At 39.9% G+C, this 26,762-nt stretch overlaps 1 protein-coding gene across 1 annotated transcript; it reads left to right on the top strand.

Moving 5' to 3' along the window:
• Window positions 1–1,854: 1,854 nt before the first annotated feature.
• On the top strand, window positions 1,855–25,543 carry LOC134673798 (clavesin-2-like). The gene is made up of 6 exons (XM_063531827.1): window positions 1,855–2,025; window positions 17,878–18,143; window positions 18,583–18,804; window positions 19,911–20,104; window positions 21,376–21,492; window positions 24,083–25,543. Exons 1-6 carry the CDS (start codon window positions 2,009–2,011, stop codon window positions 24,323–24,325), a joined length of 1,059 nt encoding a protein of 352 aa, XP_063387897.1. The 5' UTR covers window positions 1,855–2,008; the 3' UTR covers window positions 24,326–25,543.
• Window positions 25,544–26,762: the final 1,219 nt, after the last annotated feature.

The following is a 26,762-nucleotide window of genomic DNA, read 5'->3' as shown; positions in this document are numbered from 1 at the left end:
ATATAAACGAGAGCCAGATAAACTTGGATAGCTCAGTTAATAGAGCGGTGGGTCCAAAGCCGTCTTAAACTATGCTGGGCCCTTGGGCATATAAATATTTGGGACCCTTTTGGAAACTAAAGAAAGCAGATTAAACTATTTCTATTGCGATCCTCTATTTATTATCAAATATACTCTGTTACTGTCTATCCTTCGGGGCCCCCTGAGGATGGGGGCCCTGTGGGCACGGGCCCCGTGTGCCTTTAATATGGTAAAAACGGTACTGGGTGCGTCAACGTCCTAGAGCTAATGTATAATTTGAGAAGAAATGGGGGAAGCTGTATCTCATCCTATACCATCCTAAACCATCTCTAACATGACAAGATTGACAAGATATGTATCTCGATACATTGTTGTTTCTCAGGGAACCATCTCTTCTGTTTACATAACAGTTTTTATATCAACGATCGGGTTACATTATGCCGATAGCGTGACTATGTTATTCACGAGTTACGTAAGTGTTACATGTAACGAGTTAACCCTAATCTACTAGGCCGATGGAGCTATTGACCTCGGTTATAATTCATGCTTAATATTAATATTTTATTTTCCTAGCCTATTTGAGTGTCCCACTGCTGGGCAAAGGCCTCTCCCCTTAATTTCCATGACTCCCGATTTGGTGTTTCCTCCAGCCAGTTAAAATGGACAACCATTTTAAAATTATCGTCCATAAACCGACTTTGCAGACAACTGTTAAAGTCGGTTTATGGACGATAATTTTGCGTGATAACGTCATAAGAAAACATTGATGAAAAATTGCATACTTTGGCCGTAACGTTACCATGGAGATCTGTTCTGTCCACAACGTTACCATGGAGATCTGTCCACAACTGTTTGTTGTTGAGAAACGTAATAGGTTAACTCCGTAACTTCATTATCACTATGGCTCTGTGAGCTGTAGACCCCGCGCTGAATAAATGTATGGCACAGCCAAATAAAAAAAAATGAATCGATAAAAAAATATGTTTAATCATCGACCTTGCTCACAAATTTTCACGAAAATCTGCTGAGAATTGTATCCGGACGAAAACATTTCTTCAGCTAGAGTCTGGCTAACCAAAAATTGTTGACAGATATTTCGTTGTTGTATCACCAATTGTCTATGATTTAAAAAAAAAAGCTAAAAGTCAGTTGTCAATTTATGTCATTCATTCAAATTGTTTGCGGTTTATAATGGGTTTATTTTAAATAATATTAATAATTTCACGCGGTAGGTATGTTTACTTAGTTTCGTTCACTGTAGAAAAATACACGTGTCTCGTTATACCCCCCTCCCCCAACGTGATTTGACGTGATTTTTTCGTTCCCCCGTCCTTCCCTATTGAACCTCTCGTGATTTGTGCACAAGCCCCAAGCAGCAGGTCATCAAACTCTAAAAACTCGTACAAATACCTGCTAAGGGCAATACTCTACTTATAAAATAAAGTCGGCATGTCGCAATATTTCGGGAGCGACCGTTACTCCGCAGTCGGGACGGGCCGCCGGGCTATACCGACGTGCCGGCTACAGGCGCGTTTACCCTACAAAATGGCGTTTTATAGGGATGTGCTAATTTTAGCATAGACAAAATAGACTTATCAGTGTAATGTTGCCAGGATAAAATTGCAGTTTTTTTTTATGTGATGTTTCTTTTTTCATAGGAATGTGAATTTGGCGTTCAATTTAAATACATTTTTTTCTGTGATTAAGATCTCGATTATACAGTGATCATACTATATTTAGATCTATTTAAAACGATTATGAAAACACAAAGGGCATGTTAAATAAAATTCAGCATCCGTTTAAAAAAACACAACAAAGAAGCTTGTTAAGTATGTTAACGTTTAGATGCCAGGAAACTCGTATCTTTAACTCAATCTTTGCAGCATTTTCATATTCTTAATGCAACTTTAAGATTAAGTTTCATTCTTTTAAAAATAGCCATTATGAGTGACAATATAGAGTCTAAAATGCTTCAGAAGGTGACACAATGACGTCAAATGTAAGGTAAGGAGCGCGTTGGGTGAATCCAAATAGCTTTATTGAGAGTGAGTCAATTGAATAACAATTAAGCTCCCATATGTGTTTACTATAATATTCATAACTATATTAAATTAAAAAAATTAAAAGAAAAAGAACGGGTTTCACTCAGGGAGTGCCGGCACAAAGTGTCCACACTGCTGGATCGATTTTTTTCAAACGTAAGTAGCTAAAAGAACCACCGCAAGGAAACTCGCTTTCACGAAGAAAACCGCATCCAAATCAGTTCATCTGTTTGCGAGCTACGATGCCACAGACAGACACACAGACGGGCATTGGCGCGGGCGCTCCAAGAAATAATTTCGTACCTACCTACCTTAGAATCATCACACGTTAAATTTATGTTTTTAGGGTTCCGTATAGGGATGTAACGATACCGATACCGATACCGATATATCGGCCGATATAATCGGTAGGCCGATATATCGGCATCGCCGATTTAAATTCAGCCGATATCACAGTTTGAAAACCGCGCGAAATGACGCTGCTGATAATTTGAATAAACTTTGTTTCCATAACAAATAAGCTACTTAACCCTTTATAAGGCCCGTTGACAGGGACGTGCTATCGCAGAATTTGTTGCAGCTATCAGAAGCCTACATTTCAAAAATCTATTTTAAAAGCAAGTTGAATATTCAATTAATGCAAACGATTTTGAGCCCTATTATTAAAACAGTATGGTTGAATTTCTGATTGAGCGTATGTGGTCGATATATCGCCTCTGCCTTATAAAGGGTTAAAGTAAACTATAATTTACTGATTTGATTTACTTTTGCATTGATTGCTTGATGGTTACCTAAATAATTGTTTTCTTTGATATTAATTTGGCATTTTTCTTTATTTGTTTTACAATTTTGTACAACACTTCACAAAATCGTGTGTCTATAATACATAAGTATGTTTTATGCATATTAAGTATACAATTCCTTATTTATTTTATTTATTAACTAACTACTGTGCCATTAATATCGGTATCTGTATCGGTATCGCCGATTATTTACTTCAAAAATCGGTATCAGTATCGTATCGGCAAAATCATGTACCATTTTACATCCCGTACTAAAAAGGTACAAAGGGAACCTTGGTGCGACTCTGTCTGTCTGTCACATCGCTAAATATTTCGAGAACTATTTTTCTAAGCCCAACTCACGCTTGACCAGTTTCAATTCCATTTATGTTATCTCGATTATTCCATCTAGGATCCTAAGGTTAATCTTTACATTGATATTCCTTAGGCGTCGCGTTGGTTGGTGACAATTCAATTTGCTTGTCGCGAATACGGCTTTACACTGCATCTCTTTTACTTTTTATACGCTATGTAAGACCTGACGTAGGTTACGTACCAAACTATTCTGGACCTATTGAATTAAAAATTTAAGATTTCGAATAGGATTTATTTGTGATATAGCGTAGGGGGTCCTACACTATATCCCAATAAAATCCATTTTATCCCAAAACTGCCTTACATCAGTTTGGAATGGAGCCTTTTCAATTCCTGAATCGATTTCTATTAAACATAGCTAAGAACCACCGCAAGAAAACTCGCATTTACGTAACAAAAAACCGCATCGAAATCAACTCATATCCTTTGGAGAGCTATAGACAGATTATTAGACAGATTTGGCCGTCTAAACTGCAAAACGTAATTCAATTCTTGAGCCGACTGGCATTATCAGAGATGATGGCAAGAGGCCCGACGGGGTGTCTTTAGTTCCTTGGAGTAGACGTGCGCGCCGACCTAAAATTTGCCGGCGGCGGCGCGCCGGCTTTTTTGGTCGGCGCGGCGCGGCGGCGCCGGCGTGTAGCAATTTTTTTCATTTAGGTATTACCTACTAAAACTGCAAAAATTAACTATGTATAGTTTTTCACTAGCATTATACTTACGCACACGCTGTTCTTGTACATATCCCCGATTCTAATATACATTTTTTTTAAACAAAAGGGGGTGGTTGTCTTCACGCTAACCACCCCACCCCGAAATCAGCCAAATTAACTATGTGAAGTCATCGGGCGACGTTAGTTCACGTTTGTTCAGGCATTAAAATCGTTAGGATCTCATTAGATTTGCCATAAAAAAATATCGAAAATAGTACATTATTATCGAGGCTCGGAAGTAGCTACTTGCAGGCTGAGGATTCGTTTTAAACGGACGACCTTGGGAGTCCGTTTAATTGATTCCGAAGCCAGCAAGTAGCCTTCCAGCCGAGTCATATATAGTGCTTTTCTCAAAAATGGTGCAAGAACTATAATTATCACAGAAATATTTCACGAAAGCAATATTCTTACGTATATATTTTTACAGAAAAAACCGGGCAAGTGCGAGTCTGACTCGCGCACGAAGGGTTCCGTACCATAAAGCAAAAAAAAAAAACAAAAAAAAGCAAAAAAAAAAACGGTCACCCATCCAAGTACTGACCCCTCCCGACGTTGCTTAACTTTGGTCAAAAATCACGTTTGTTGTATGGGAGCCCCATTTAAATCTTTATTTTATTCTGTTTTTAGTATTTGTTGTTATAGCGGCAACAGAAATACATCATCTGTGAAAATTTCAACTGTCTAGCTATCACGGTTCGTGAGATACAGCCTGGTGACAGACGGACAGACGGACGGACGGACGGACGGACGGACAGCGAAGTCTTAGTAATAGGGTCCCGTTTTACCCTTTGGGTACGGAACCCTAAAAACGAACATAGCCATACAAATATTAGTACTATTTATAAATGCAAAAGTGTGTCTGTTACCTCTTCACGCTTAAACCGCTGAACCAATTTAGATAAAATTATGGAGATAGTTTGAGACCCGAGGTCCTATATTTTTTATTGAATAATAATTTTGACTTGTTTTCAGAGATTTTTCTCTTTTTTTTTTTATTATGAATGGGCTTACTCATGGCCACAGACTAGCCGAGGCGTAGACGTGGCCTACGATGGAGCGAGCTCGCCCAGAAGGTGCCTGTTCACTCTTGATTTGAAGGTTGCCGGGTTATAAGAACACGGAAATATAGACGCCGGCAAGGAATTCCATTCCTTGGCAGTGCGCATAAGGAAAGTAGAAGCAAAGCGCTTCGTGCGAATTGGTGGAATATCTACCAAGTAAGGATGGAAACCGGCCGTGCGTCTAAAAGTCCGATGGTAGAATGGGGACGGTGGAATAAGCTCGTGTAGCTCTTGGGCACACTCCCCGAAGTGCAACCTGTAGAATACCGACAGGCTGGCGACTTTCCGCCGATGGGCCAAAGACTGAAGCTTAGCCGTTAGCTTCTTGTCGCCAATCATCCTCCTGGCTCTGCGCTCCACTGAGTCCAAAGCGGCGAGTTGGTATTTAGCTGAGCCATCCCACAGGTGGCTGCAATACTCCATACACGACCGGACTTGAGCTTTGTAAAGTGTTAGAAGCTGTCCAGGTGTGAAGTATCGCTTCACCTTATTTAGGACGCCCAGCTTTCTGGCCGCAGTTTGTGCTTTAGACTCAATGAAGCTGCCGAAGCTGAGGACTGAACTCAGCTCCATGCCGAAGAGTTCCAGGCTGTCGGCAATAGGTACAGATGCACCCCGGAAAGAAGGAGGCAGGTCGAATGGACTCCGTTTTGCGGAAAATAGACACGTCTGCGTTTTGGAGGCATTGAACGTGACCAGATTGTCATCACCCCACTGGGAAACGAGACTAAGGGTCAAGTTCATTCGCTCAACCATGGCCTCTCTCTGTGAACGTATATCCTCCCTGCTGTCCCCTGCACTAGCCAAATATCTCTCAACAACCGTACTGTCATCTGCATAACCTACAATGCTGGGTTGCAGCATGTCGTTAATGTGGAGCAGGAAAAGGGTTGCGGAGAGAACAGACCCCTGAGGAACACCGGCGTCAATGGCCATGAGGTCTGAAGAGCAGCCATCAATAACTACTCTGATCGACCGTTCACTCAAGAAATCAGATAGCCAGCTACAAAAGTCAGCAGGGATGCCGTATGCAGGAAGCTTGCTAAGGAGACTTGCGTGCCAAACCCTGTCAAAGGCCTTCGAGATGTCCAGTGAAACAGCAAGCGCTTCACCGTTCCTCTCGATGGCCTCGCCGCAGCAGTGCGTGACATACGCTAAAAGATCCCCAGTAGACCGACCTCGGCGAAAGCCATATTGACGGTCACTGAGCAGATCATCTCCGTCATGAGATATTCGTGTGGAGGAAACGATCACCCTGATCCCAAAATGTTTGCCCAAGTTTACCGATTGGCGTCTTGTTTTTCCCTAATACGCCCTCCGAAAGGTTGTAACGTTTCCGGCAAAGATTTGCTGAAGAACTTACTAGGAGCAAAGGATATGGTAACTGGTTCAAACGAGGCTAAGCAAGCATGGCTGGAAAGCCTCGACCATATACTAGATAATGGTGAACCATTGGTTGATGGCTAAAAAGCCCTTGCCGCCTGTTTATTTTTTTTATAAAAAAATAGAAGTGTATTTTTCTGCCAAAAATACGCCAACCTATTTGAGACAGCTAAGTAGTCGCGGTACTAATCATCTGTTTGGCTGTTTAATGGGCCTGTGCCTTCATTTGATATGGCCATTTCAACTTTTAAAAAGTTTGGAAGTTTGCAGTCCCAAAATCGAGACTGCAATGTTTTTAATTTTTGACTGACTATAAACTACGCGCTTCGCGACCTATTTTTTAGACGGCAAAGTCGACTTGGCCGTCCATTTTTGAGAAAATTCATATATACGGCCGTGCACCGGCGCGCCGAGTGGATGAGCCGGCGGCGGCGGCGCGTATGAATGGCGGCGCGGCGCGGCGGCGCCGGCGCGGCGCGCACGTCTACCTTGGAGCTTGGGACGGATGCTGGTGTGGGATGCTACCTGTGTGTAGACACGCTGGCACCGTCCCACCTCCAACGGACTACTGTAAAAGCGGGCGGGGCGGCGGAAAGCGCCGAAATTCTAAAACGTAACAAATATAAGAGCCTCAGTAGAGAGTACCATTTTGTACCATTTGGAGTTGAAACTCTAGGTCCATGGGGTCCCAGCGCGCATAAGTTGTTCGCAGAAATCGCGAAGCGTCTGGTTGACGTAACTGGTGACCAAAGAGCTGGCGGCTACCTCGCACAACGTATCAGTATTGCGATATAGCGGGGAAGGGGCCTATTTTAGATTTAAGCTAGTTATTAATTTCGTAGTTGTACCACTGTATTATATATTGTATGTAAATAAATGATTTTACCATTCAACCAAAAAAAAGTAAGAAATGTTGCCACTTTTTTACTATCGCGTCTTGTATTTGTGTACAAATAAGTAAATAAAAGAACTTTTTTTAATAGTACAAGTATAATTACTAATGAATAAATTATCTTAGCGTGATTATTTATCAAAAGTAATTTTCAATTTTACAAACAAATTATTGCAGTGGCAACATCATCTTACTTTTTTTGGTCTTGAATTACGTTTTGCAGTATAGTCTATCTGAACTTTTTGACAGCATTTCTAACGGCAAAAGAGCGGTCATTTAATTTTCTTGAGTGACAACTAAGACCGTAAACAAGTTGAGGTCGTTTCTCAAAAAGTTGGCACCGCCACCTGTAAATAGGTTTATGTTAGAACTTTTTTTTCGTTATGTACTATTTTTATATATAAAAAATTAATACATGTTTAGAGAGACTTTTTACACAGAGGCCTAATACTTAGAAAAAAATTTAATAAATATTGATTACAAAAAAAAAAATTGTAACTACGTTTATCCGTTAACCTGCCGTGTCCCAACGCGAGGTACTGATGTTCCGAGCTATGAAAACCACACAAAATATTAACTTAATTTAACGGCATTACCGTATTTTATTAACATATATCCTTAAGTTTTAAAGTATTACTATCGCATAACAATATTATACTTATATTTTAAGTTATTCGGCTTCAAAGTTTGTCCAAGGCAATTCTTAACAGTCACCTGGCGCGTCACATTCACGACGATTGTATAACCCCCACCGCACCTTTCCCGTCTCACTCCGCACGAGCTGAAGCCGTCACTCATCAGCTATCACCTGGTAGGACGAAGACGTGGTTATTGTGCTTCGCAAATAAAACACAAACGACAAAGTATCGGAAATTGGAGTTTGTAATGGGTAAGTACTCTTTATCCTGGAGTCGATATCTTGCTAATTATGTAACCTATCGCATTACTATCAAGATATGTAACGTAAACAATAGTTTAGTTTTATATGCCTAAGTATGGAGTTCATCAAGCTAATACATTTTGTGTATTCGCGATATAACTGCCATTTTCCCCATCACCTGCATATCGTCCACCTGGCTAAAACTGCCAGGTGGATGAGATTTTGCGGCAGGTTAATGTCACTGATACCACAACTAATACTGGTAACTATATAATTATATAGCGGTTATATCGCTTTTGTGTGTTAATTTAGGAATAAAAACTATCCTGTCTGTTAAAACTGCATATTATTGAAATTTTTGTACTTTTGTCTTAAGTCTCGTTAACCTGTCCAAAAAAGTCAGGTGAATGATGCAATGGCAGGTGAACGAAGCGTCCTTCACCTGCCATATGACAGGTGATCGATAATTATTTAAAATCCACGTTACATATACTCAAACTAGATTTGTGACGTCCCACGGGAAAAGGTACCTTATGAGGGTTTTTAGTTTTAGACATATATTAAAATGTTTTGTAAAAAGTATAAGTATATGCAGATTAGTCCCGTTCTTGTCAAAACCCAGTTCTGATGATGGGATCTATGAAGAATCGAGGGAACTCCTCAAATCTTAAAGGCATACATATAGTGATTTTTGTGTTTTTATTTACAAATCAAGCATATACATTCACAAAAGTGACATTGGATGAAGTGGAACTGCTGATGAAGATCAGAACGAAACTCTTCAACGACGCATAGTTCACGTTTGGCGATTTGTCCTCTTCGTTATGTTTGTTAAGCAAGATAAGTTTATAAGCTGCATTTTTGTCAATCTCGAGTTCTGATGATGGGATCCATGAGGAATCGAGGGAACTCCTCAAATCTTAAAGGCATACATATAGTGATTTTTGTGTTTTTATTTACAAATCAAGCATATACATTCACAAAAGTGACATTGGATGAAGTGGAACCTCTGATGAAGATCAGAACGGAACTCTTCAACGATGCATAGTTCACGTTTGGCGATTTGTCCTCTTCGTTATGTTTGTTAAGCAAGATAAGTTTATAAGCTGCATTTTTGTCAATCTCGAGTTCTGATGATGGGATCCATGAGGAATCGAGGGAACTCCTCAAACCTTAAAAGCATGCGTATAGTGACTTTTGGATTTACATCAGAAAATCAAGTATTTTCATTAAAAACTGTCGCATTTGATGAAGTGGAACTGCTGATGATGATTAGAACAGAACTCTTCAACGATGCATAGTACACGTTTGGCGATTTAGATTTTGACTTGGATTGGGACTGGGGCTGGGACCCGGACCCAGACTCGGGCCCGGACTCGGACCCGGACTGTGACTCGGACCCGGACCTAGACTCAAACCCGGAGTCGGACCTGGACCTGGATCCCGGCTCTTATCTGAACCTGAACCCGGACCTAACCTGACCTGACCTTGCACCAAACCTGAGTTCCACTAGGTACTGCGAGGGTTCAACATCAGCTCTATCTTGGGTACTGCGCTCCTAAGTGCTCATCAAGACGTGTCGAATGACCAAAACAGCATGTGTCTATGTTGCATCAAACCTGAGTTCCAGTAGGTACTGCGAGGGTTCAGCATCAGCTCTATCTTGGGTACTGCTTTCCCAAGTGCTCATCAAGACGTGTCGAATGACCAAAACAGCGTGTGTCTATGTTGCACCAAACCTGAGTTCCACTAGGTACTGCGAGGGTTCAGCATCAGCTCTATCTTAGTAACCACTTTTCCAAGTGTTCATCAAGACGTGTTGGATGACCAAAATAGCGTGTGTCTATGTTGCACCAAACCTGAGTTCCACTAGGTACTGCGAGGGTTCAGCATCAGCTGTATCTTGGGTACTGCCCTCCCAAGTCCTCATCAAGACGTGTCGAATGACCAGAACAGCGTGTGTCTATGTTGCACCAAAACTGAGTTCCACTAGGTACTGCGAGGGTTCAGCATCAGCTCTATCTGGGGTACTGCTCTCTCAAGTGCTCATCAAGACGTGTTGGATGACCAAAACAGTGTGTGTCTATGTTGCACCAAACCTGAGTTCCACTAGGTGCTGCGAGGGTTCAGCATCAGCTCTATCTTGGGTACTGCTCTTCCAAGTGCTCATCAAGACGTGTTGGATGACCAAAACAGCATGTGTCTATGTTGCACCAAACCTGAGTTCCACTAGGTGCTGCGAGGGTTCAGCATCAGCTCTATCTTGGGTACTGCCCTCCCAAGTCCTCATCAAAACGTGTCGAATGACCAAAACAGCGTGTGTCTATGTTGCACCAAACCTGAGTTCCACTAGTTACTGCGAGGGTTCAGCATCAGCTCTATCTTGGGTACTGCTCTTCCAAGTGCTCATCAAGACGTGTTGGATGACCAAAACAGCGTGTGTCTATGTTGCACCAAACCTGAGTTCCACTAGGTGCTGCGAGGGTTCAGCATCAGCTCGATCTTGGGTACTGCCCTCCCAAGTCCTCATCAAAACGTGTCGAATGACCAAAACAGCGTGTCTATGTTGCACCAAACCTGAGTTCCACTAGGTGCTGCGAGGGTTCAGCATCAGCTGTATCTTGGGTACTGCCCTCCCAAGTCCTCATCAAGACGTGTCGAATGACCAAAACAGCGTGTGTCTATGTTGCACCAAACCTGAGTTCCACTAGGTACTGCGAGGGTTCAGCATCAGCTCTATCTTGGGTACTGCCCTCCCAAGTCCTCATGAAGACGTGTCGAATGACCAAAACAGCGTGTGTCTATGTCATCAAACCTGAGTTCCACTAGGTACTGCGATGGTCCAGCATCAGCTCTATCTTGAGTTCTGCTCTCCCAAGTGCTCACCAAGACGAGTTGGATGACCAAAACTGCATGTGCCTATGTTGCACCAAACCTGAGTTCCATAGGTACTGCCAGGGTGAATAGACAGTAAGATTGAATGTTTACTTATTCACAGAAACTTGTTGTTAAATTGGGAATCGAATCGAAGGTGAGGTGGGTCAGAATCCAAAATTTTAATCATCGTGGTGGACAATAAGGTCCCTTTTTACAGAAGATGACACATTTTTCGATTATATTTAGAAGGCATTGAAAATGATGTGGTGGACAGGTGGATGACACTCATTACAGGTGAACGATGACAAGAAACCAGGTTAACGGCAACGGACACAGGTTAATGACGCCTCTCGATAACCTGTCAATATTTTCATTGGAATTTGTACTTATTTCTCGATAACCTGCTTCTACTATCGATAACCTGGAGACAAAATATCTTTCACCTGTCCTTGATATCAGTAACCTGAATTTCAAACGCCTATATCTCCTAAACTAATTGAAGGAATCGCTTCCCTTCCACATTTTCTAATAGTTAAAGTTGCCTTTTAACGATCCCAATAAAAAAAAATGCGAAAATGCAAAATTTTTGAAAAACGTTAACGTTAACCTGGCGGTGCCAACTTTTTGAGAAACGACCCTGACCCGATATCTTTACTGGTCTATCCTCCTGTGTCCTTGATATTATTGTAGTTTTGAATTTGGAACCTTCTTATATTACATTTTGATTAAAAATCATTAAACATTCCATTTGGATTCAATCCTTTATAAAGGCCTAGGGACTCGGGTGGGGGGGGGGGGCTATAACTATTTTACATACTTATTAACCAGGGATTTTTCGAATAATGTTCGTACATGAACGTTCATACTTGCAATGCTCCCATTTCTCCTACAGGAGATCGTTATTATAACGAAATACATGCATTGTCCGTTAAAACATTGTTTTGCTTTTAGTGCGAGAACGAAAACACATCGTAAACTTTAAGTGCCACTATAGAAATGGCGTCGCTCCGCAGTTGCGCCAAATTCGCCAACGCGTTGCGTCGAGCAGCACCCGTAAAGTTGTCTATTAGACGCCGACGCTCCAGAGACGATGGTGGGGATTGGCCCTAAAAGCTGAATAGTAAATAAAGACGACAGGAAAACGTCATCATTCGACCTTCAACCTAGCTGTCTAGGCATCCTCAGTAGTTTGCATGCACAACTTTCACTTTATGACTTTCGAATAGAATCCGTCTAATGGATTAAATTATTAGTATTATTAGAAAAGTACATCCCACCAAAAACATAAATGTAAAAAAGGAGAGCCAAGTTCAATACAAAAATTATGCTTGGCTGTGGGGCTCGCCGCAAAAAGAATGGAGATCTAAATGAGTGCCACTGCCAAGTTCTATGCAAAATCCAAATATGTATTTATAGGAACAAAATAACATTATAAACAAGTATTAAACTCTATTTCTTTGCTTTATTGGATACCTATAACAATTGCTGTTATTTAAAAAAATGTGGGATCTTAAAGTAGGTTAGATTTGACTTGGCCAGTTTTCATTATATCAATCATTTTATATATATTGTAATTCTGATAAAACCTGGCCAAGCCAAATCTAACCTACTTAATATAGCAAATATAATAATACATATATTGGGGTAGTTTCAAATATCTGCTTGTAACGGTTCCAACGCTACAATAAAAAAATATTTTTTTGTATGGGGACCCCCCCTATTTTTTAACTTTTTTTTATTCTTAGAGATTTTCCTACGCTTACACACAATAACCGAGCTGGATTCCAAATTTCATCCTTCTAGGTCATCTGGAAGTAGGTTAGGTTTAGGTACTTATATGTCAGTCCCAATAAAAAATGTTTTTTTTGCATGGGGACCCCCCCTATTTTTAAACTTTATTTTATTTTTAGATTTTTTCCTACGGTTACACACAATAACCGAGCTGGATTCCAAATTTCATCCTTCTAGGTCATCTGGAAGTAGGTTAGGTTTAGGTACTTATATGTCAGTCCCAATAAAAAGTGGTTTTTTTGTATGGGGACCCCCCCTATTTTTTAACTTTATTTTATTTTTAGATTTTTTCCTACGGTTACACACAATAACCAAGCTGGATTCCAAATTTCATCCTTCTAGGTCATCTAGAAGTAGGTTAGGTTTAGGTACTATAAGTCATAAGTCAGTCTTAAAATTTACGACTTTTTGACCTTCATACCTTTATAACCGTTTGAGCTAGCTTCATGAAATTTGGGCTTCTAGATATCCTTATGGATATAATTAAACACACGTAGTTTTATGTGTTTACGTCAAAGATGTTTTGAGTTATAGAAGGGTCAAAAGTGGCATCAAGTGGTTCGTGTAATATTACACTCGGCGCTGGCTAGCCAGTTCCTTTGCTTGAACTTGGCTTGACACGCTGCCGCGTGTCTAGATAATAGAATATTGAGAGCGCACTATTCGCCAACAAACTGCCTCAGTTTAGCGAAAATATTGTATACATAGTCTTCTTTTTGAAATAAATATAAATGATTGATGCCACAATAGTCATATTTTCATAGGAATTTGAAGTTTTTGGTGACACTCCGCACACTGCTACTGTTACTACAGATTATATGCAAAGTTAGCTTGGTGTGATTCTGGTGGTGTCTTATATAAGTCACAGCAAAGGGATCATCCAATAATTACGTCAAACGAATTTCTAAGTTTTTTGACCCCTCCCCCCCTCCTTGTCACACTTGGTCACATTTTGCAAATCCCTATCCACCTGGTGTGACGTCACATTTTAGGCAATTTTGTTTTCAACAAAATCGGCAATACTAAGTCGGCATTATTTTTTTAATAAAAAAATATTTTTGGTAAAATAAATATTAATAATTTTATAACACAAAACCAATTAGGAACGAAAATTACCTACTTCCAAAACCTCATTATTTAAATGTACTGCGAATAAAAAAATATAAATTAATTTTCGGTTACTGATGAACAGTGATGAAGTTAAAATGAGGTCACAATGTTTGTAACTCCCCCCGCCCCCATGTCACAACATGTCACATTTTCTTGACCCCCTCCCACCCCTAAACGTGTGACGTAATTAATGGATGATCCCAAATATGTAACAATTATGAATCTAATATGATCATTTATATTCTTCTGCTTTCATGATTATTAAAAAGCGTTTTTCAAATAAAAGACATGTCAAGATCGTTTACCTTCTTTCTAATGCTAAAAAAACGAACACTAGTGCAAGCCGAAATTTCGTACTTAACAAATTATCTCAAAATGGGGCATTTAAAATTTTCTCCTCCTTATCTTAAACGTTTTCCTGGTTGCATACTTACTAAAGGAACCCAGGGTTCGTTTTGGTAGTAATCCCAAGAATTGGCGCAGGCACTATTCTTTACGAAAGTGACTGATGACTGACCTTCCCACCCAGAAGGGGAAAATAGGTCTTAAATTGGTGTGTATTGTCTCACGTTGGATTTACCAACAACTGATTAATAATATCGACTTATTTTTCGTACAGAAACTCGATCATTGGTACGAGTATACGAGCCAGGGTTCGAACCCGCGATCATCGGTTTAAAAGCCACACGCTTTACCGCTCGGCCCCAACGCTTATATTAAGAAGATTAAATATATTCTTCTATGATTATTTCTTACATCCGGTTCTTACGGTAAATTTCTACTTTATGCTTCAATTAAATTCTTCTTACGAGTCCAAATACCGGGTGAGAAATCTAAACGAATTCCTTGAATAAAATTAGCACGAATTAATCTCACAGTGTGCTCAATCTCACTTATCTTAATTTAATTAATGCCAACCGACAATGCTAAAAACAAATTCCCGTGTTCGTGAACGAGATTAACAGCTGTATAGGTATTCGAGCAATCAGGTGCCCAGTGTTGCCAACACGGATTTAAAAAAAATGCTAGACTAATTGTCTAGGTATTGCCAAAATTATGCTAAAGTTTTTTGAAATAAATAAAAAAAATGCTAAAATGTAACTTGAAATTAGACACTTAAAACACATACATTTTTCTAATTTGCCGCCTTTTTCTGCTGACAAGACCTGCTTGACCAACTTTATAGTCTGTCGACGTCCATCCGTCCAGAAAAGTCAATATTCATGTGAAAATATGAACATCATAAGGCGATGGCGCATATTGTTTGTTGTTGCCAAGTTGGTGCAAACTTGGCTTAGACTAAATTATGCTAAAAAATATGCCAGATGCTAAATGGAAAATTTTGGTGCCAAAGCGAGTGAAAATATGCCAGATCTGGCATCAGTTATGCCAAGTTAAACTCTGCAGGTGCCGCCTGAGGCCATCAAAACACAACAGTAGAACAAACAAAAGACATCAACGATCAAAAGCCGCAAAGTAATGAAACTCGCATGCGAGTTCTCGCATCGTCTAAATGAGCCCTTAGGCAAACAAGTGGGAATCTGGTACCCACCTAAACGTACTCTCATTGGGTTCAAGCCCTTCCCAAACCAAAGCCCCGAAAGTCAAGATCCTGGATCCGTCCTGGGCTATAACCGCGAAAATCGAAGTTCGCAAATTGCGGGCATTTTTCTCTGTCACTCTTATTACGCCTTCATAGGAGTAAAAGACAAAGATCCCCGCAATTTGCGAATTTCGGTTTTCGCGGTAGCCCCTCTGGTGTGACACGCCCTCAACATGCTCAGCATTTGTAATGTTCTATACCTATTTGCTCGTACTCACCGGCTTTTGGAACAACTCGATGGTATTTAACCGCATTTTCTCTAGTTGTGTTATTTCCTTAATTAACATTTTATATTAGTCATTTAATACTAAAGTTTTTGCGTAACGCGTTGCATTTAGCTAATGCAGAGATCAGAATTCTCATTGGTTCAAAAGCTACGACCAATATAAGTGCACTCTCCTGGCTCCTCTACACGATGGCCCAGCGCCGACCACTCCAAGGGACGCATTTATGCGTTAGAGGGAGCAAGTGATATTGCTATCTCATTCTACCGCATGGCTGCGTCCCTTGGAGTGGCCGGCGTTGGCCCATCGTGTAGAGGAGCTATCCGATTATGTACTTATAGTAGCTAGTAGCTAACGGTTCTCGAGTTCACGCTAATGTGGTACGACTTGGAATACCATCGATGATACAGTTTGACTATTCGGGAACCTTATGGCAAGGAGATAAGGTTTATTTTTAATCAGATTTTAGTGCCATTCTGTTACTACAATGATCTTCGAGCAACACGGAAGGGAGGCGGCATTCGCACTATTTCCCCTCTGCCGAGGTACAAGATTAGCGCGTCAATCTAATCTAGCGCGAGTAATAAAACTAGTTGCACTTGGATTTTTCACTAGACTGAGTCCAGACGCGCGCGTGAACACTGCTGCACAAAAATGCCTGTTTGCTCGGTTTTCTGTTATAAAAAGAGGTCGGGGACATCAAATTTACAAAAAGAAAGTGTTACATTTCACATGTAATATTTTTTTTACATATCATACGTTTAATTACATTTAAATACAATTATTATATTTTAGTCTCAAGTAATTGTTGGATTTATCGATTTTGCTCGCTCAGTACAAATTGCGGATCGGTCGAGCGACAAATCCGACTTCTCATCTCTCAGAATACAATGACATACTATAGACATACTTCAACGAAAATGTGTTAGTGTGCGTGTTGTGACACTAGTCACTCGTCCGTACACAAAAAGAGATCGAGGTTTGCAAGATTTGTCTTTGACGTGTGTCATTTTCTATGTATTTGTGTCGTCATTACAGATTGGATTTTGTATGTAAGTGTGTGAGAAGTGCGACTGTGTGCACCTTTCCCCCCGCGAAAAATGGCAGAAAGATTTGTACGGTGAGATATCGCTTGGGCCCCTCCCTTCCGACGTGTCGGAAGCCGGTGTTGCTCGAAGACAATGATCTGCAAGCGGGTCAACCAACAGGCTGCAATGTTGGTTGACGTGAGTGATCGTCAGACCACAGTATAAATAATAGTACTAGGTACAGAAGACTCACTCTCTAACAAAACGCGTCTGTCACGATCAGCACAGATATGGCCGCTAGGTGGCGACAGCGCCACGCGCGGCTTATGGCAAACCCCAAAATTGGGGTCGAACGGATGTACTTTTAGCTACCTGTAGCAAAGCGACGAAATCGCGGAGTGAGCCACGCCTGGTCAGACTAAAAGCCTCTACAACCTCACCGATAATCGCATGCGATGCGCCATTTTGATTGTTCGATTGGGTTAGGCAATAATATCTAAAATCGCATTTGTTGCAAAGTCTGTAGGAGCCTTTATAGCGATACCTCAGTAAATATGACTCATACTGTATGAGGACTAGAGTTTAAACTGTGAAAAGCATATTTATTTAGCATTAATTCAGTTTTAACGTTTAAATTTTCGTACGTAACGTCTGCGTAGGCAGGGCTATAACTGGAAAAGGGCTCTATAGTCGCACCAAACAAAGTCTGCAGCGGATTTGATATCCCACGCAGTGTAAGTGTTATGTATACGCCATAATTTCATAGAAGTTTGACGTTTAAAATGACACTTGCACTGCGTGGGCTATCAAAATCGCTGCAGACTTTTTACGGTCTGATTATTCTCACGTTGCAATATAACCAAATTAACGTATAACGCCACCAGTAAAACAATAACTACGATAATATTATTGAAATTGGCAAGTTTTGATGAAACACTATTGGATTTGGCAAGTTTTGAGGACCATTCCTCCAAAAGTTGGTGGCAATTACGGGTATGAAGATTACGGGCGCCAATTAATGAGTGTATTACCAGTATTACCATCTCCAAATAAATCCTACTCAATATATTAAACGTTTTCCTTCTCTTGTTTCAGAACCAAGATGGCGACATCAGTCCTCCAACCAGAGTCGCGACGCGAACACGAACCGAAGGCGGAAATAGCCGAGTCCCCCCGACTGACCGACGACGAGCGCATGGCGATCCTCGAAGCGAAAGAGAGGGAGACAGGCGACCTGCCAGCGGAACTGAGGGAGAGAGCTAGATTGGAGCTGAGAGAAGAACCGGCGATTAGGGAGCATGCTTTAGCTCAGATGAGGCATTTTATTGAGAAACATCCGGCCATCAAGAAATCTAGGACAGGTTTGTTTATGTTTGCTGTTCTATCAGGTTGTTATGTTCTTAATGGGCAACCGCATGTGATGCCCATTAACGCATTCACTGCCAAGGGGCGTGGCCTATACGAACAAACTTGTAAAAAGTTCTATTGAAATAGACTTTATGACGGTGGACGCACATGTGCGTCGAGGGCAGTGAATGTGTTAAGATACAGGGAAAAAATAAACCTTGTCGCCCCACCTAGGCAGATATCGTTGGAGTGGTAAATCATCAAGAATCAGCCATTGGAAAATCCATTGACGGGAGTGGCTTATACCTAGGGAAAAATGGCGTTCTCTGAACCCAAGATTCTCATGGAGCCACGAAGCTAACGTATTTAGTTAGTTAGATGTCTTATAATTGTACATTTCTGTCAAGTTACTTTTTACAAATTCTCCGCTAACATTACATAACTCATTTTCAGATGCACCATTCCTCCTTCGATTCCTCCGCACAAAGAAGTACTCCGTCCCCCAAGCCTGCGCCATGCTGGAACGGTATCTCACGCTGCGCCAGGTCCATCCCCACTGGTTCCAGAAGTTAGACCCACTAGACCCTAAAATTGCGGCTGTCATTGACGCCGGGTATCTCGTTCCGCTGCCGAAAAGAGACTCTGAGGGCAGACGAGTCGTATTATCATGCATGGGTAAGATTTTCTTAGGTTATAACTGGACTTGGAGTGGCTAACGCAGCGTACGAACAAGACGCGAACGCGAAGCGAAGCGATGCGGCGCGGGGTGAATCAATAAGTGTCCTACGTGGGCGATCTCGTTGCGAACACGAACGCCTTGCCTTGGGCCCGCCGCGTCGCGTTCGCGAGGTGTTCGTTTACGTAAGACGCAGCGTTAGACTGCGTCAGATCCATCATTACTGTTTCCAGAAGACACCTCAGATCCTAAAATAGTTATATAAAGGTACTGGCCGCGTAGCCAAGATGCCGATCGCTACGCTCCGTAGCGATCGAAACGCAACTGTCACTGTCGCACTAATATGGAGGAGTGATAGAGAGACATAATGCTTTTCGTTGTCGAAGCGATAGCGATTGTAACCTTGGCTAGGCCGGCAGATACCTTGTCGTCATGTCCCCTGCCTCTTTTTGATTTGTTTACTTGAAATCAAGAGTTGAAATGACTTTTAGCTTGGATTAACTCAATTACAGGTGATTAATTCACGACGTGCCTCCGTTAGACGATGAATCAGCTTCTAAAATTCATGCCGCGATGTATGTTGATGCTGACATTAACAGTGAGAGTATTAAGGCATAATCCAGATACGGGTAGTCAGCATAGTGTAAATTTGCTCATATATGCTACTTACTGCTCCGAAGTTACCAGTCCTTAAGATCGGTATTCCTAGGATAGCGGTGCCGTCATTTAGCGGCCGTCTCCATACTAAATAATACAGTTAAATATGGATGTCGTAGTATTTGTATAGAGACGGCCGCTATATGAACCCCTATCCTAGGAAAACCGATCTTTAGAAATGAATATATTTAAGTACACAAACGGGTCTACCTTTAATTACCTTTAATTCCGATGTTTCAGTTGAGTTGCACCAGCTGTGGCCACGGAAAGACCACCACATGTGGTCTTTCCGCGTTATGTGTACAAAACGCGAGAGTTTAAAGTTTAGAAATGAAGCCCTCTGGCGTTGATTTCCCTGCTCTGCTCAAAGGCAAAGTGTAAACGGAGCGCGAAGACATACCTAAGACGTTTTATTAAGGATACATTACTTATCTTACCATGTCTGCAGGTCGCTTCGACCCCCACGTATACGACAGCTGCGTCATGGCGCGCGTCCACTCCATGATAGTGGAGATGCTGCTGGACGAGCCCCGGAGCCAACTCCTCGGCTACACGCACGTGAACGACGAGGCCGGCATGCAGATGCCGCACGTTAGTCTATGGTCCTTCAACGATGTGCGGACCATGCTCAACTGTATCCAGGTATTCTTCGTTCTACTCTCCATACTTCTAGAGCTTGGCAAAAAAAGAGTAGAAATTAAAGTGGCAACACTGTAGTGTCGTCCCGTTTTCTTAAGCCCGCTCCTTAAGTAGCTAACACACTATCGCACCGCACCAAGGTCATTGTGGGACGCACCCATAAGTAAGAGGGAGAAAGAGATATCGCTTTCTCCCTTTTACTTATGGGTGCGTCCCACAATGACCTTGGTGCGGTGCGGTAGTGTGTTAGCTACTTTACACGTGCGCGAATCGCGGCGCGAAGCCGCGAACGTGAGTCTGGAGTCGATTTCGCATACCAGCGAACTAGACTCCACACTCGCGTTCGCGGCTTCTCCCGCGATTCACGCGCATAGTCTGGAGGGCGCTTTACACGTGCGCGTATCGCGGCGCGAAGCCGCGAACGCGAGTGTGGAGCTGTGGAGCCAAGGTCGCAGATCTGCGAAATCGACTACACACTCGCGTTCGCGGCTTCGCGCCGCGATTCGCGCGCGAGTGTGGAGGGAGCTTTATATTTTGGTTTGAAAGGGACGACATGTAGTGTCCCCCACCCCCACGTATACGACAGCTGCGTCATGGCGCGCGTCCACTCCATGATAGTGGAGATGCTACTGGACGAGCCCCGGAGCCAACTCCTCGGCTATACCCACGTGAACGACGAGGCCGGCATGCAGATGCCGCACGTTAGTCTATGGTCCTTCAACGATGTGCGGACCATGCTCAACTGTATCCAGGTATTCTTCGTTCTACTCTCCATACTTCTACAGCTTGGCAAAAAAGAGTAGAAATTAAAAAGTGGCAAGTTGGCAACACTGTATACATCGTTTTTTTAGCATTAGAAATAAGGTAAACAATCTTGATGTGTCTTTTAATTGAAAAACATATTTTAAAAATAAGTTACGGCAAATATGTAACAATTATGAATCTAATACGATCATTTATATTCTTCTGCTTTCATAAGTAATTGGTACTGATTTTAAAAAAGCGTTTTTCAATTAAAAAACATGTCAAGATCGCTTCTTCTTGCAAGTTCTTTCTAATGCTAAAAAAAACGAACTATAGTGTCGTCCCGTTTTCTTATATGAATTGGTTTGAAAGGTACGACACTACAGTGCTGCCACTTTTTAATTTCTACTCTTCAATTGTTCAATTTTCAAACTGACAATTTTCAAATTTTATTTAATTTCTACTATTTTATGTCGCTCATATTTGTACTATCCCAAAATTATGTTAATAAAGTTTGTGTTTCTTTTCAGAATTCAACACCAATGCGCCACAAGTGTACTCATTTCGTCAACGTACCTCACTACGGAGCCAAGTTCTTCGAATTCGCCGTATCACTGCTCAGTGATAAATTAAAGGACCGGGTTATGGTATTATTCTTTTATCATAAATTATCGTTCTAAACATTTTAATTAACTTCATTTTAATTACGTATGTTTTCAATTTTGAAAATCCCTGGCTGTTTTTAACCAATCATAGTTGACAATGAAAGTCGTTGCCAACATAACAACCTGCAACTAGCTTCATGGTATAGAAGTTTAGCGACCACAGAATGTAAAATTTGAATGCAATGCAGTACATAGATATAATAATATATACAGATACCTTCCAAGCGAGCTGTCAGTGGGACCACTTTTATTTAGTGTACGATTAACAAAGCGGCCCACTTTGCTGTAGCCATGTCGATAAAGTCATATCGATAAACTATCGACATTTCTTGCAATTTTAATTTTATTTCAAAGGTTTAACGATACCTAAAATGAACAAAAATGCTTTTATTCTTTATTGTGGTTATCAGATCACAATTTTATAGTCACGCCCCAGCAGGGAACCAAGGGAAAGTTCGGATATTTAATTAAAATACATAAATACCTACTAAAATAGGTGTTCCGCAGTAATTGAATTATTTATTATATTATAATATATTCATTATCCATTAGCATTTCAATTATGTTTATGTTTAACGAAGATATTGAAGCTTCAATTAATCGCTATTCCCTTCCGCTGTGTAGCGTTTATCGATATATAACATGATTAAAATCGACTTTTCACATCCCTAAAAGAGCACACATATACGTTTTTACGCACACATGCTGCATGCTGCTGGGTCACCTAAAAAGGGGACACTTGGATTTGAAGTCCATCTTGTCAACAGTATGGTTGTCCTTTTTTGACAAACGGCATTTTTAAAAGAGCAAGGAGAGAGAAATGATAGAGTCTGTGCGGAAAGAGAAGAGTCGTGGCAGAAACGGGAACTAACATTTTAAATTTTATATGGCAATCAAACCTTTGACACCTGTCTTGTAAAAAGTAAACAAACTTCTGTCATTGTATATTTTTATTAACAAAAACCGCAAGTTTTATATATATAATATTTTCAAAACACGATAAAACCGTACATAAAACCACAAGGAAAATTATATTTAACATTGTTCGGTTTTGTCAGCGGGAAGACAACGGCTAAAAGCCGACTATCGACTTACAAAAGTCGCGGAACGTGTTTCCGCTAGTCGCGGGTATTGATGTTGTATTTAATATTAAATAACTACCTATTTAATAAGCCCCCTAAGTAACTTGTCTCCGGTACATAATCGGTAAGTATATTCATTCAAAATATATTAATTTTCATAAATATGCAGGTCATTCATGATCTTTAAAATAACTGACAAATAGTCTTGATACTTGCTATTTTATGCATATTTATATGTAATTTCTTTTTCAGGATTGTGTAAAAGTACCTACGGTATCTCGAATAAAAGACCGCTAAGTAGGTGATATGCAAGAATTCGTAATCTACGTGCCGGATTCAAGCACATCCAGTTCAGATGAAGATAGTTCTATGAGTGTCCCTGGTTGTTCTGAAGCTAGCTCAAACATAAGTGACATTGAATATTTTAATTCTGAGATCGATTATAAAGAATAAAACTTTTTCTAATAAAATATTTCTTTATTTGTAAGTTCGTTTACTAGGTTCTGAATAAAACTTTTTGTAATAAAATATTTCTTTATTTGTAGGTTCTGTTAGTTACGAAATTATATTTCATATTTAGCAGTGACTTTTCGGCAAAGTAAAATATCGTGAGATGAGAGAACCGGACATATCCCAATAAGGCCTACCTACTTATGCACTATTTTTATTCATATTCATATTCATATATAATGTACACATACATTACAAGTCAAGTTTACAATGGGTGAAATATATCCCAGATAAAATTACAGTTCTATTGCCCAATTTCTACCCGATCTACCCGGTTTTAATAACTGTTGGACTGCACAGATTAGGCAGTACATAAATGAGACTCTATCTTGTTTGGTACTAAAATTACAGTTGTATTGGGCAGATTCTTAATTAGTTTTAGCAGTTTTGTCAATCGCACTGTCACTTTTTAGTATCTACAGGTGTGTTTTAAAAAGAAAACTAGTGCCTGCGCTAAATCAGAGGATTGAGTTGACGAGCCGACACCACCACCAGGCTCCGTTTAGTAAGCCGTGGTAAAAAACCGGAACAAAAGGGATTCAAGTATCATGACCTTTAGTGTCGTACTATAATCACGTGACCAGTGTTGTCAGCATAGCAAAAACCATAAAATAGCACTGGCGCGCCCTCAAATCCCACGACTCTTCACTTTCCGCACAGACTCTACTAGTTGCTGCGCCGTCAAATAGAACAGAAAGCGTTGGGCCCTTGATGCAGTATGACCGTAGTATTAAGACATGTATTAAACTCTGGCTCACCTACTTTCTCAGTAGAGTCGGACCAAGAAAAGTCTGCAACGGATTTGATAGCCCACGCAGTGCGTCATTTACACATCATAATTTCATAGAAGATTGACATTTAAAACAAACACTTGCACAGTCCGGGCTATCAAAATAGGTCATAAAAAAGTTAGGTGTGTGAAGCGCTTTACTGACAATTTCGGCTTAATAAATTTAATAATAAAATCTGTCCTTTTTCAGTTTCACCGCAACACCCAAGACCTGAACAAGCACGTAGATCCCGCTATTTTACCCAAAGAATATGGCGGCACGGTTCCTCTGCGCGACATGATAGAAGAGTTGAAACGCAAACTTCTTAAACACAGGGAAGAACTACTTGCATTGGACGAAATGTGTGTCGACGTAAACGCTCTCGAGAAGAATGATATAACTCAAGATGTTCATTCTACAGCTGGGTCATTCAGAAAACTCGAATTGGATTAGGATATCTTATATAGGTCGTGTTTTTAGCACTAGAAAAAAGATAAACAATCATGATGTGTCTATTAATTGAAAAACAATTGTTTTAAATATAAGTCACGGCAAATATGTAACAATTATGAATCTAATACAATGATTTATACATATTCTTCTACTTTCGTAAGTAACAGGTACTGATTTTTAAAAAGCGTTATTCAATTAAAAGACGTGTCAAGATCGCTTACCTTCTTTCTAATGCTAAAAACACGAACTATAGTCTCTAGAATTTCGGCTTAGTTTTTATTTCATTAAATTATAATTTGTGACGTTCTACTCTATTGTTGTTGTGGATTTAATTTTTAAGTATGTTATAGTAACATGAGCTGGCAAATAATTCTAAGCTTTCCAATAGTTTTACAGACTCCATATTTTATACATAGATCTCAATGGCTTCCCCTTCTAATTAAGGAACGGGTTATATGCAATTATTTCAGATTTAAATAAGTTTTACTAAAGTCTATTTTTTATTCGGTAGACTAAAATTAAATTTCATAGCATGAACATAAATAACATTTCATACTATGAAATGTCATTTTAGTCTACCGAATAAATAAATAGACAGTATTCCACATTTACTTGTATCGGTTGTAAAATCCATAGCGTCAATTATGACGCTAAAAAAACTTATATCGACACTTGATGAATATAATCTGGACAACCGTCAACCAATTTATCACTAGAATAGGCGCTATATTTTAATTTTATTGGTGTGACCGAAACTTCGTACGTACAACTTTTCAAATTTGCAGCCTTTTTTTTACTAATGAAACTGGTTTTCCAGATTACGGTGATACTCAATATACTCATATACTTATAACAGGAATAATTGCGTTAACCCAGTACTAATTAAGTAACTATAATAGTAACCTAGTGGCAGTGGCAGCCGTCGGTGGTGTCACGTTACCATTCTTACCTTGCTGGGTTTATAAATCTCATAATAGCTGGTTGATTATGTACTTATGTGACCGATAGAGTGGAATTTTTGTAATTGTATAGACAACCGATTGATATTTCTCGAGCATGACATTCTTGAATACTTCGGGATTCTAATGTAGACCCCAAATACTTGAATTTACAGCTGTACTCTATACTTAAATGACTTTGTTGAAGTTTTAGTTTATTTATGCATGATAAGTAAAATACTGTTATATTAATGCTTAAGAATTAAAATGACTTCTTAATTATTTCAGTTTCATTTCACCTTTTAGAATATGTTTCTATGTATTGATATGATATATAATATTATATACTATTTTATTTTGATAAAGTACCTACAAAATTTTAAGTATGTAGGTAAATAGAGTCAGACCAAGAAAAGTCTGCAGCGGATTTGATAGCCCACGCAGAGCATGTGTTATTTTAAATGTCAAACTTCTATGAAATTATGACGTATGAATAAATAACACTTATACTGCGTGGGCTATCAAATCCGCTGCAGACTTTTTTTGGTCCGACTCTAATCGTGCAGCACCGCTTGACTTTATTGCAAAGAGTAGTATAATATATAGGACACTTTGTTGTGAAAGTTATGCAATTATCAAAATTGTGGGACCTATTGTAGCTCAATATACATAAATGTAGGTAAATATTTTTTTCTAAATAAACTGAATTTTAAAAACCTTTTAAAGTTGGTCAAGCAGATCTTGCTTGTCAGTAGATAAAGGCGGCAAATTTAAAGGCGCGAAGGGATATCGTCTCAGAAAATTTGAATTTTGCGCCTTTTTGTACTGACAATATTTTCTTGACCATGTATAGTTACCATAATAGAAACGTGTTCCTCGTTGTTTTTTAAAATCCCAATCCCGGTTACAATTTACGAAGTAACTAGTTAATAATCTGTGGATACAATGGACCAAACCATAGACTTAATAATATATAAAGACGGAGTCTCAGCGAGCTGTCACTGTTGCCACTTTTGTTTAGTGTACGATTAACAATGAGGCCCACGTTGCTGTAGCCATGTCGATAAAGTCATATCGATAAACTATCGACATATCTTGCAATTTTAATTTTACTTCAAAGGCTTAACGATACCTAAAATGACCAAAAACGCTTTTATTCTTTATTGTGGTTATCAGATCACAATTTTATCGTCACGCCCCAGCAGGGAACCAAGGTAAAGTTCAGATATTTAATTAAAATACATAAATACCTACTAAGATATGTGTTCCCCAATAATTGAAATATTTCATTATATTCTAATATATTTATTATTAATTAGCATTTCAATTATGTATATGTTTAACGAAGATATTGAAGCTTCAATTAATAGCTATTTCGTTCCGCTGTGTAGCGTTTATCGATATATAACATGATTAATATCGACTTTTCACATCCCTAAAAGAGCACACATATACGCTTTTACGCACACATACACAGCCTGGGCGCATCAAGAAAGGCA

The sequence above is a fragment of the Cydia fagiglandana genome, chromosome 19 (genome assembly GCF_963556715.1).
Source record: "Cydia fagiglandana chromosome 19, ilCydFagi1.1, whole genome shotgun sequence".
In the NCBI taxonomy this organism is placed as follows: Eukaryota; Metazoa; Arthropoda; class Insecta; order Lepidoptera; family Tortricidae; genus Cydia; species Cydia fagiglandana.
Note: the sequence above shows the minus strand (reverse complement) of the source record. Positions and strands in the feature narration are given on the sequence as shown.

Bases quoted from the DNA above. Each gene is read 5' to 3' on its own strand.
- LOC134673798 (XM_063531827.1), top strand. The intron at 20,105-21,375 runs GTATTCTTCGTT...GTTTCTTTTCAG, and splicing joins CCATGCTCAACTGTATCCAG to AATTCAACACCAATGCGCCA. The intron at 21,493-24,082 runs GTATTATTCTTT...GTCCTTTTTCAG, and splicing joins AATTAAAGGACCGGGTTATG to TTTCACCGCAACACCCAAGA.